This window comes from Malurus melanocephalus, unplaced genomic scaffold (genome assembly GCF_030028575.1).
Source record: "Malurus melanocephalus ecotype Western Australia unplaced genomic scaffold, MMel_1.1 scaffold_15, whole genome shotgun sequence".
Taxonomy (NCBI): Eukaryota; Metazoa; Chordata; class Aves; order Passeriformes; family Maluridae; genus Malurus; species Malurus melanocephalus.
In genome coordinates, this window is record NW_026623247.1 from 1,200,388 (window position 1) to 1,213,578 (window position 13,191).

The 13,191-nt window shown below is 33.6% G+C and overlaps 1 protein-coding gene across 1 annotated transcript in view; it reads right to left on the reverse strand.

Annotated features, from left to right (window-relative positions):
* Positions 1 to 13,191, reverse strand: part of CNTNAP4 (contactin associated protein family member 4) — a 197,539-nt gene that overhangs the window by 13,263 nt on the left and 171,085 nt on the right. Inside the window, exons 16-19 of the mRNA XM_057384683.1 lie at positions 9,747 to 9,917; positions 4,695 to 4,913; positions 1,712 to 1,951; positions 302 to 526 (exon numbers count right to left, since the gene is read on the reverse strand). Of these exons, the coding sequence (XP_057240666.1) occupies positions 302 to 526; positions 1,712 to 1,951; positions 4,695 to 4,913; positions 9,747 to 9,917 (855 nt within the window). The remainder of the gene's footprint in view (positions 1 to 301; positions 527 to 1,711; positions 1,952 to 4,694; positions 4,914 to 9,746; positions 9,918 to 13,191) is intronic.

Below are 13,191 nucleotides of genomic sequence, written 5' to 3' on the forward strand. Positions count from 1 at the left end.
CAGCTCASATAAATTTTTATTTTCCTTTCCAAATCTAACTCCCCAAAATTTCTAAAGGATTTTCAGAAAGTACCATTTTTTGACAAGATGATAAAAAACAGTTGTGAAAGCTGAAATTACAGCAGGAGGAATGTTTTTCATGTGGAAGGAATTGCTTGATGCAGCTGAAAAACTRTGATACCATCTAAAGCAACAACCGGATAGCATGCAGTTTGTGATTCAGGTCTGGAAATCAGAGAGAATCTGAGCTGGCTGTTATGATGTTCATTAGTGTTTCCAGACAGCTAGTATGAAAACTCACCATTCCTGGTGAGAATGACCGAGAGGTATTCCTTGTAGAAGGAGCTGACATAAAGCAGTAAGCTTGGTGTCCGTGTTGTTCGAAAGGCAAATGTAATTGCTTCTCTGGTCAGYGTCATGTCAGCATAGAAAGAAGAAGCATGAGAACTGGAATTTTTAGCTAATGTGTAGTATTCTTGAAAGTTGTATGTCACAGAAGTGCCAGTCCAAAAATAGGCAGAGATCTCTGAAACAGAAATAATTCAATATTTAAATATAATGCAAAATAATACTAGAGGAGTTTTGGTTTGGTTTTTCTTTCCTTCTGCCACACCACTGAAGAAAATAAAATGTATTCTTGACTATTGTTATAAAGCTGAAAAATAAATATAAATAGAACTAGCATTTAGAACTGCAGAGAAATATAAAACCAAACCTGGTTGACATCAAAACTCAATTACACATGTGTCTTAAATATCTGTTTCATGAAAAAGTGCATTTTTGTCTAGGTTTTTCACTATTGATCATCCTAGCCCTCAAGCCCAATATATTCTGTGCATATATATATACATTTGTGGTAGAAGAGACTGGTGAGGTGAGAGAAAAAAAAAGGAAAATAGAAACCAGCTAATGGTCTTCTTATGGATGAATCACTAATAGAGGGCTTCTGTAATTCTGTGATTTCTCATAGCTGTTTTCTGCTAAAAGTAATTGTTCCTGTTTTGGAACACACAGTTTTATTCAGAGAAATATACTGAAATTTCTATAATCTGGAAATTTAGAGAAACATGAAGTTACAGCATATAAGCTGTTCAGTACTTTGCAGAATGCATTTAATGTATGGAGGAAGCAAGTAATTCTTCGCAAATCTGAATTAYATTCTAGATAAATGCTGGTTTTTGAAATCCAGACTTGATATATTGTGATCATCTACTAGTATGATAACTTCACCAAAGAACTACTTCAAAGAGACTGGGAAAAATAATTCAGTCCTGTTTGCAAATATCCCACTTTCTTCTTACAGCGAAAAGTAGATTTACGTTCTGCTTTTGTTTTGTTTTCCAAACTCAGATTTAGTTTTGAGATTAATATTTGAAAGAGTGAAATCCAAATGTTTTACAATAAAAATACAGTTCCTAGAGTTACTATAGTATCAAATATTAAAAAAAATTACATGAAGATGCTGATCCCCTCAGGAAATGTGGCTCCTGCTTAAATAGTATATATTGAAGTTTATCTCTGAAAGAACAGTGTTTAGCAAAACTTATACATATTGAGCAAATTTAGCTGCATATTTACCTACATTAAGTAAACAGAATATTTCGCAAGCATTTATATATCAAACAATATATCTTTAAAGGAATGTGAAGATCTTGATCTGGACTGTATGGTCCTGTTTACAATAACTGATAAAGCTATAAAACATGCTTGCCTTTCTTACAGAATGGACCAGCATAGGCAGAGAAAGTGCAGTCACAGGAGAATCCACTGTATTTCTCTCTACATTTTCCACCATTATGACACAGGTTACCATAGCTGCTACAGTGTCCAGGACAGCCTGGTTCCACTCCTGGTGTTATCTTTGCTCTCTCTTCCAGATCAAGGGCCATTCCATTCAATTGTAATGAACGAATGCATCCCAAAAATCCTTTCTGCCTGGATGCTGTTCCACCTGAAAACAAATTTATAAGAGCTTTTAAAACTATAAAATAATTGATATGCAAAACCAGCCTTTATAGCTTATGAACAATATATTTTGACTTTCCAAGAGCCAAGCTTATGCATGTGAAAATATTTATGGGTAGCTTTAAAAGTATATCTGATTTCTGTTTTGTCAAGTGATTACAATGAGCCCATGAAGAKTCTATGAATTCACAAAGAAGTAAGGCACAGAAATTAAGTGGTTTTCTTTATTTGACAAGGTGGTGCTCACTCAGAGGTTGGGCTTGATGATTTTGGAGGTTTTTTCCGCCTTAACCATTCCATGATACCCCTCAGSTGGTGTCTGTTCTGATACTTTGTCCCAGAAGGAAGCTGTGTCTACTCTTCAATAATAGGAAGGTTAATGTCCTCGACAGAGGAATACCAGCCAGGTTATACGTGACTACCAAGCACAGATGAAAACTATACAGGGCAATCCCAAGAGCAGCAAGAGTTGTTGATTCATTTGTTTTTACTGTTTCTTATTTTTAGCAGCTTCATGATAGCTAACATTATATTCACCTGTGTTGCTTAGCAAGGTGTGCAATCTACATAGACCCTCTTTGGCCCTTTGTTACAACACTCATTCTTGTAATTTTCTTTCTTTTAAAAAGTAAAAGCAGAAAATATTCCACAATGTGTAAGATGGCAAACTATAATTGTCATGCATTTCCAGTTCACTTTTGGATAAATGTTTTCATGTGATCATCCATTCTGAGYTTTTTCAGTTTCAATGTTTATATAATTATTCTACAACTCTTACATGGAATATGTTGACATAGCTATATTATTTTCAGTTTCAATGGAGCAAAAACCACCTGACAGTGGCAATTTAATGTAATTTCTGGTAAATTGGCCAGAAATTGGAACAAGATTATCTTAAGGTCCCTTTCARTCCTAACCACTCTACAAGGTCATGATTTTATGGTTTTGAGGGATGCTTTAGGCTTTAGTTTTTCTGGTTTTAGAGAACCAGTGTATACAACTTCTTCTTTACAAGGAGTAAAGTCTATTTTAGCCTGAAGAAATCACAATCTTCATATGTTACTGACTGAGTGATTGGTGACTAAGGAAGGTACTATGTTTACAAGATGACTTTTAAGCAAAGAGTGCCTCTGCTAATGTCATTCTAAAGAAACTCTATATTTCATTTTCCCCTAAATCCTTCAATTTATCCTAGGACAAAAAACAAAATCAGTATTCCAATACAATTATTCACTTAAACATTATCTGAAGAAAAGAAGCTAGACAACTTRCCTGTAGATAAGTCAAAACAGTTTTTATATTGTGAGCTCCATACAAGTGGTGGACAAGAGCATATAGGTTTACTTGAATTAGCCAAATTATTTGACAAAAAAAAAAAAAAAATCACTCTATTCAATGGCAGATTATTTCACAAAAAGTTTTCAGAGAGTGCAACTGTTAACACAGGTTAGTATAGTATTAGATCTTTTAGGAGAAGGATTAGAAGGACTAGAGAACCAAGTAATTGTCAAAATAATAAGAAAAATGTTTAGACTTCATAGTCTCAGAACATCTGTAGACTCAGCCCATTTCACTGATCTACATTCAGGTATTTAAATAACATATAAACAATTATAATTATTCATATAATAGAATATCTATACATAACAATATTATTCATGTAATAACCGTTACATGGCAAGTCAAATGAGAGAACAGCAATACAATTTACTGAAGTATGGTAAACTGAACTCTGGTCTTTCCATTAATAGAGCTACTGTATTACTATGAATATAAACCAATCTCAAAACTCCTCCTAACTCCATGTAACTAAAATATTGGATATATATATATATATATATATATTTTTTTTTTTGTAATGCAATCCTTCTCCATGCTTTTAATCAAAGTCCAAAATTATTCAGTGTTTGGTCTAGTCTCCATCTTCTATCCTTGATAACCTTTTGAGGTACATCTGAATTTTGATCAGAACACACAAGGCTTCCCTCTTAATTTAGTTTTTTCWAAGGCCTCACATTATTGTAGATACAGTTTAAGAGCACCATTCCCCTTAAATGTATGTCCCCTGACACACAGTAAATAAAACTTACATTAATTTAGTATGATTTTCTAAGATCAGATCTAAAAAATGGTCTGTTCAAAATTAGGACCTCTTTAAAAGTAGGGCCTACTTTAAATGTTCTTATACTGTACTACAGAMACCTATAAATTAATAATGAGGGAATGTTACACTAAGAATGCTACCACCTCTATAACTCATAGCTCTATACACCTTTTTTGTAATTGTTAAATAAATCTGAATTAATTGGTTTTTACTCCATTTTTACTTTCCAACATTTTATCTAAATTCCTTAATGTTGTATTTCATCCTGAGAAGTGGTAGATAAARAAAGACAACAAAATTTCCTTGAAATTACAGAAGGAGCACATCTTCCTTCAGTAGATTACATCCTCTCAAAAAAAGGTGTAAATCTAGCTCATTGGGTTGTTCTTCAAACAAATCTCAGAAGTAAACTTCATTTGAAATCCTGCCCTGAAGTAACTGTTGGTCAAGGTATACTCAATCTACAATCTCAAAATAGTGAACAAGCCCACTGACTTTTCACAAAGACTCATGTAATCATACAAAGTGTTTTCAAAACACCTGGTTGRCAACTCTTTTTCTTCCCCTCCCCACCCCACAGATTTTTTCATTATGATAATTAGGAAGTACTCTGTGGAGCACCTACCTACAAAAAGCTGGCTGTTGAGCTGCAAGCGAATATGTCCATCAGGTGGAGCACTGTGAGACCTTTGAGGAAGTTGATCTATTTGTAAGGATGCCTCTTTCACATTTCGTTCAGCCTTCACAAAATGCCATTGGTTGTCATTTAAGGAATGGGGTGATTGCACAATGACTTCACTAGGTCCATTTCCCACATCAAATGAAAAAATCACTTCAGATGGTGCTAGAAGAGGGGTGATAACAGACATTTAAATTATTTCATAGCTAACTGGATAACAAAATAATTAATASCAGAACAAGTTACTTTTAGGTTTAGCCTACTATTTCATGGGATCAGACAGATTGTTTTAGAGGAARAGTTTACTTTAGAGCCTGTAGCTCATTCTACACGCTCACTGACAGCAAGAGCAATGATTTATGCACAACATGGAAACCAATCAGTTTGAGGACCCCCAGAGAACACAGTAGTCAAGAATCAGTGAAATGTGCAAGCTTTGCAATCTTTCAATTTGGATGAAATCCACCTCTTGACTGCATGCTAAYTGATTGCCATTGTTAATTGTATTTAAATTATCACAACTGTAATCTAACCAGCATCTTCTACTGACCTTTTGGTTTTGTTATTTATTCATATTGKCTCTACATATATGAGATGGAAAATTCTGATGTAGTTTATAAAATTATTTAAATTGAGTTTTTATCTAAGCAACTTTCACATTACACAGTTTTATAGTTTGGTTAGAAAATCATAACTGAATCTATGCTGGTCAAAAAAAAAGAAGATGAGGAATATGCCAAAGGAACATGCCAGAAAACTGAAAATTTTGAATATTTTCTCTGAAAATCTTCCTTTCATGTATTCAAAGACAATCATGTATGGAAAAAGAAATCCCTAAACAWTTAATAGCTATAATTTTGAATTATTAAGGACTTCCTTAAAGGACCATAGGTCTGAGAAGATTATATTAATACAAAAAAAAAGGGTTCTCATTTAAGCCATTGAATTCTGAAAGAAAAGCAAAAAAATTTGAAGGAGTCTAGGGAAATACATGAGCTCCAAATAACATTTTAAAGAGGAATTTACTAAATGAGAAAAGAATACTCCATGCAGTATTTTCACTTTGTTTTAACTTTTAAAAAATATGTTAGATCTTTTAAAACTTTAAGTTTAAGTCCACTTTGGCCAGCCTTAGACTGAGTAATTGCAATCTCTTAAACCCTAACTCTTGTTGCTATGAAGTATTTTTCTGCAACAGCAGAACCTGAGAGAAAAAAGTAAAATGAGAAACACATAAAGTGTTTCACTTTCCAAATAAAATAAAGTGTATTGTACAGTCAATTCTTCAATAGAATTCCTGTTGTAATAAACAACCTCCTCTGCTTAAAAATTAACAGCTTTACTTAAAAAATAATTGATGTCCAAAAACAGTTCCTCAGTGAAATAAATTAATTTTAAGATAAATTTATTTTATGTAAAAAAGTCTGAGGGCTCACTCTATAGAGGGATGAAAGAAATAAACAAACCAACCACAAAGTAGGAGAACAAAAGCAACAGAAAGTCCATGTGGCCAGCTAAGAAGAATCTCTACTGAATGTTAACTTCTGTAGGGAGGTCTTTGTTATCTTCTGGATACTGTTGGAGTTAAGCCTGAAAAAACAAGTTCTGATTTGAACTCACTGACTGTTCCTATTAAATAGCATATCGGAATGACATATCCGATAAATAATGTTACTGTTTGGACTTTAAAGGTGAGAAAACACATAATAAAGATTTTGAAGTAACCACTGAAATAATGAATTATGTCAGTATCCCTAAAAAAATAATATAATATTGGAAAAAAGGAACCAATCCCAAAAGTTCCACATCTGAAGGCCCAAATAACATGAAAAAATTTATGGTCATACATTGTACTCTCTAAAGACTAACCAGAATATGTCAGAAAAAGTGTTAATATTATAAGTATTTTTGCTAATAGCAACAACAATGCAACTTTGAAAGAATTTTGGATTTATAAGAACCACCAAAAAAATAGGGTGCGGAAGKATAACACTGGGTTCTAAAATTTGTTATCTTGTGGCAAAGGGCACTTTGGTCATTTCCTAGGCAGCAAAAGAGGATGCATCCAGGAGTTCTCTTCTGGCACAAAAGTATTTTTTGGGCCCGAGCTACAATGGTATTACTTAAAAATTCCAAAGCATTGCAGGAACCTTTGTAATGCTAACATATTCAAATACAGGCAGAGCACAGCTGTAGACCACCAAAGTGGAGTGGAAGATGCTGTTAATGGTAGTCATGAAGAGTGGTCAGTGGCTAGCTGTGGCTAAAATGACCAACAGAAAGCACAGCCACAGAGGAACGTCCAGAGTGTGACTATCATAGGCAGAAGCAGAAAGTGATTACCAATTAGTATCCTARAGAATGCAAAATCCTAGCATTTTCCACAGAGCAAACAATTGAATTCTRCTCATCCTGGATGGACATTAAGTTGAGAATTTGGGCAGATGAGGGCTAGTTGCATACTGAACTGTTCTGAACAGTTCCAAAGCAACTTCAGAAGCCCAATCAAATCAGTGCACCATACTGTTTCCAACCTTACTTTAAATTTCTGTTTAACTCATTGGAAATAAACCTTCAGTATAAAATACTCAGACCTCTGGCTAGAGCATGTAACCTTTGGTCCTATAAGTATTTAGTAGAGTTTACCCTTCACAGTTGAATTGGCCTTGTTCCTTTCAAACACTATTTATGCAGGAAATCAAGGAATCAGGGGAAGTTCAACAAGTTATTTATAAAAAGTGTAAAACAAAAAAAAAGGGATCAAGAATCTTCTTTGAGGCAATTCATTTAATTGCTTTTTTAAAATACAGTTAAGATACACACATCTTTTTTTTTGCACCAGTGTTCTCATGCAATACACAYGCAGATGTACTGAACTGCTTATAACTTCATAAAAGCAACCAAACAGCACCAAGCTTCACATTTCCTAATGTTTCTGGAYTTAATATTTTTTGTTTGAAGTTACAATTCAAGGTCTCAAGATCATTACTCTATAAATAAAAGAATTAGGCATCAATTTTGATAACAATTAATAAAATATTACAAAAAAAAAAGTCTTAGCAAGTAACCAATGACAAATGTTAATGACATAATAAGTTTTAAGCAATTTCTCACATCATCTTAAACAGTCACGTCTGTTATTTACGTTACTGTTATTTATTATTACACAAATAAAAGGCAATAACTTAGGTGGAACTATTAACAGAAGATCAAGTGTATGTTGTTAATTTACATTCCCATTTATTGTATAGGATGTGTATTTTTATATGATGATGAAATCTAAATGATCTTATGCCATATTAAATACTCGAGTTGACTTTTTTGTTTTTTTAAAAAGTTGCTTTTGATGGAAATATATATTACTCATTTCTGATTGATACTTCCTTCAATAAAAACAGACAGTTCTGGGTCCACTACAATCCTCTGTATAATTTTCATATGACATAACAAAAATAATAATTCTGTTTACTCAACAAATTAGATTGTTTATGGAAGTGAAGAAAYATCTCTATATGCTACAGAATAATGATATAACTTTGCTTTTTTATATTCTAGAATTACAGAGCAATTCAGCCTTTTGTTTTCTCTCACACCTCCCTGCTCACATAAAGTCRTTTAAAACCCATAAGTATGCAGCAGTTTGTATGTTTATGAATGAATGGAACGAATGACATGAGTCTGCCTGCGTACGATTATTCTCAAGAAAGACTTATGGTCTTCTGACAAATGTCTGAATAAATTTGGTTCTCAGAAGCATTCCTTTAATGCTTCCATGATTTAACTGTTTATTTTGAAAATGAAAAACCATTTATCAGAAAGGAATATCATCATTGCTTCAGAGAGCATCCACTGAAGTGCTGATCCAGTACATTTTCTGTACTGCATGACAACAAGTTTACAATACTGCTGTCCTTTAAACTGTTCAGAGAACTTTAACAGAAGGCAGTTCATACTCTTGGTAAACATGGGAAAACCAATATTGAAAGCCGCGTAGTTTCCAAGTACAACACTAGAGTTTGAGATAATGAAAAAAAAACATAAAACATCACACAATATTCTATAGCTAAACTATCTATGGAAGAACACAAGTGTTTTCCTGCTTGTTTCATTAACAGAACATATTAACATGACCAAAAACCCAAGAAAATAGAATATTTTATTTTTTAATAAATTATAAATAATATTTATAAACAATATTTTACAATGTAACATATATATTTGTTTGTACTTTGGAAAATACTTGAATCTGAAGTATTTGGAAAAAAACTGATTTGGAAAAAAATATGAGGAACTATCTAATCCCAAGGTAAAAAGTGCTCTAAAGAACTCCAAGTCACCCAGCAAGTATAAGACTTTTCTACTAATGTGAAATTTCAAATTAATCCAAGCYTAATAAACAATGTTTCATCTTTTCCCCTCTAATAATGAGGAAAGAATAACATATTGAATCATCTAAGATAAAAGTTTCATTGTATCTTATTCRTCTTATGTTGGATTTAGGAGGATTTTTAATTCTCTTATGCAACAAAAATTTATTTTTGCATGTAAAATGCAACAAAATTGGGGAAAAAAGAAGAAAGAAAAAAGTTGAGAATGCATGAGTAAATTAGGGCACCACTGCACCACGGAAGGTCTGAATCACACCTAGTGACTGAGTGAATCTTCCAGCAGCCAYGTATAATGCCTGGTCTTGAAATTTGGAGAAAGAGAATCTGGCAGCAGAGATGCAGAGAACATGAGAAGCAGAAACAGTCTGAGCAGTCAGGGGTTGATTGCTGTGCTCTTAGATTAAGAAACCCCTGGGGTAAAAAAATCCCTAAATGGATACTTATACAGTCTCAGTACTGTGATTTTTTGGATAATGATAAAGATCTGGTAGTAGTACTGGAAGTTAAAGATAGAGAACGGTTTTAAAACACCTTCACTTTAAAATAAATAAAATCTAATTTTTATAGTAATAATAACAGCAACAAAAACACTATCAATCATGTTACTTACAGTGTAACTCTATCCTTATGAAGTCTTGTATTCCCAGGTTCTCTAAAAACACTCCCGAGGAAGCAGTAGTTTTAAAGAAAAATGAGACATCTGCACTGAGTTCTCCATGGAAGGTGGGGAAATGCAGGTAGGATGTCTCTGTGTTGAAGGAAGCTGAATTCCAAAATGTTCCTGGTTATCAAAATGAAAGGATAAATATAGTGTTATCKAACATTGCCAGTATAAGTTTTATAACAAATAAACAAAGGAAAGTGCCCAGGTGTAAGAAGGGTTTGTAGTGTTCAGAGAGTCTAACATCCATAGCAACTTCCCAATTAGTCCATAACACAAAAAGCAGGTGTTATTGGTAATGTACAATAATGTTTCATCAAGAACAAAGGTGCTCTGCTCAGACAATGAAAAACCAATTAATAGGAAAGAAAACGAATCACCTCTGATAGGAAGATTTATTTACGGCCTTGATGTATCATTTCACAAAGAAAATAAACCCAGCAGCTCTGAATGAAGTACTATGGGTAGGCTACAGTAGTACCGGCCGAGGGAGCTGGGAGTGTTGATCTGGAGAAAAGGAAGCTCAGGGGGAACCTTATTGCTCTCAACAACTGCYTGAAAGGATCCAGTCTCTTCTCCCAGGTTACAAGTGACAGGATGAGAGGAAATAGCCTCAATAGTTTTTTTCACTGCAAGGGTTGCAAAGCAYTGTAATAGACTTTGTGGGGAGGAGTTACAATGCATGAAAGGGTTGTGCAAGGCCGATAATTGGACTTTTTATCTTGAAGGTTGTTTCCAACTTTAACAATTCTAGGATTAGTTAGTACAAACTATAACTATGAGAKATGATAAGTATATTTCTACATAAAAGGGTAAGAGTCTTGTTGTCATTGTAGTCCATTGAAATTTACCAGATATCTCAAAGAATGTGGGACATATATCCTAGTAATTACTGTAGAAGAAGTGTAAAGAAACAAAATTAAAAATTTAATAAAATAGCATACTTATTTTTCTGGTTTTATATTTAAGATGACATTCAATCATAATTTGCTAGATTTTGCTATTATTAAAACGCTTATGTAAAATCTCTAATAACACCCTCTTTTAATATATACATAATCTTCATTAATGGTGTTCAACCAGAACCACCTTTTTATTATTGCTGAATCCTTAAAGATGTATCTGTATTTCTTTATTAAGCTATACTGCTTTCTAAACCAAATGAGGCATTCAGTGCTTTCCTATCTAATTGATCATGCCCCTTGCATATTCTCGTGATAATGTTGTGAACTGGGTCTAAGTGTTATGCAAAATTGTAATTTTTTCTCCTGCCATGACGTACTTTTAAGATGACAAGTGGGCAGAAAAAAAAAATAAAAGGATTTGAAAATGTCTGTTCCCTGTAAAATCCTGCCCTATTATACCATGTACACAGAGACCTAGTCCACAGCCAGTGAAGTAAAATTGAAGTCCATTGTCTCATTCCAGCAGAATTTTTACAGTTTTAGTAAGGGTTTGGAACCCACACCTAGAAAAGCAGCRTGGCAGGATTTTCACACATATTCTGGCAGTTGCTCACTGTGACTTTTGACATTTAGCTATGACAAGATCAGGACAACTTTTACGTGGTAAAGCAGCTGTGAACAGATGGCTGGGGCTGGGAGGGGAATGCATAGCTTTGCACCTCACTCTCCTGTGCTGCCTTTTGGGCTCCTTGAAGTTATCAACCTGTTAAAAGTGCCACCATCCAAAAGCAGCAGCATTCCATATTGGGATCAATTTAAAGCCCATGKTCCTTCACTGTTTCAGGTCATGGCTCCCACAGAGAAAACTTCACAAGAGCTGTGACTTGAGTATATCACAGCTATTTAAAAATAATGGACTGGCTSTTAACAGTAATTCAAAAGCAATAGGAAGTTTAATACTGTAATTTGYACAAAATTGGTACAACATTGGCAGCAATTAGAAGAGGCACAATAGGGGCAGTAACAGACCAGTAAAGTAATGATACAATTAGCTTCAGGGAAGCTTTTGAATGATCTTTGTAAATCAAAATGGAGTCCTTGGGGGAGGGCAGGGATAGGAAGTTTTATTTTTCCTGTCTTAATTTACTGCCTTCTCTCATCTAGCTGTTCTTTTTCCCAGCTCTGATAACTGTGTGATTTATGAATGTTAARGTACTGTATCAATAAAGCAGGTTAAATACAGACTTAGGAATAGTATCTTACAAAGTAACTTATACTGTTGTAAATCAGGTTGGGAAAAGAATTTCTTCACTTTATGACATCTGGCTCACAGTTTCCTATTTAGCCTTCTGGAACTGCCAAACACCATGTCGTTAGGAAATCAATATTATTTAGCATTTCATCTAAGCACTAAGACTGCAGCCTTCCTAGAAGTAAAAAACTTCTAGGAAGATCCTGTTTGTTATAAATGATACATAAAGTTATTTCTATTGAAAACAATTATATAAGTTTTTGGCACTTATCACCCGGTATTACCTACTTGAAACAGTAAAGTGATGAAGGGACAATAATATCAAGATGGATAAATTAGCTTTGTAATGTTTCAAAGAAAGACAAAAAAAAGTGATTCTTGAAACAATCATGCAATGACAATGTGTTGCACTCTTCAAGTTTCAACTCAAAACTGAAATCTGTTCATCATTGGTATCAAATCCTTGTGGTATCTCTAATTGCTGCATCGTTTATCGTTTCAGCAGGGACACAGTGCTGAGGCAGACAAAATAAAGATCTTATGTTGCTGACCAGTATTTTTTGTACTTTTTTTTTTTTTTTTAATTGTAAGATACATAGGAAAAAAAAACCCAAAAAAACAGAGAGGAAGACTGTGATCATCCAGTTCAAAGTCTGATATGCCACAGAATCTATAAATTCCCAGAATCAAATCTTGTCTGAAAAAGATAATTCAGCCTAGGAAAAATATTAAATTGATTCCATTAAAAAAATCAATTAATGCAAAATTCACAAATAATCTTTCTGTCAAATTGTGCATATATATGTATTAACACAAAATCTAGCTTCAAACTCCAGTCACTGGATAATTTTGCGACTTTACCTCTTGCTTTCAAAACGTTACTYGAATTTCTTGCTCTGTGAAACTTCAAGCTTAACATATCACCTCAGATTATGCCCAAATTCAGCAAAGAGATTTAAGGGCTTTCACTCAAATGCACACCTCAACTTCTTTAATGCTATCTTTTAACCTTACAGTCTCTTCATGTATTGTAAAACTGTAATCAAAGACTTCTATTAAACTTCTTGATTATGCAGGAAGCAGCAAAGAGGATCAAAACAATGTTGATTAGACTGAGGTTAGGACAAATATAAATTAATATAAATTAATATAAAGCTAAATAAGGGAAAGAAATTAACATACACTTTACAGATATTTATGTCATTGAGAGTCAAAGACATGCCCTGATTTCTTAGGG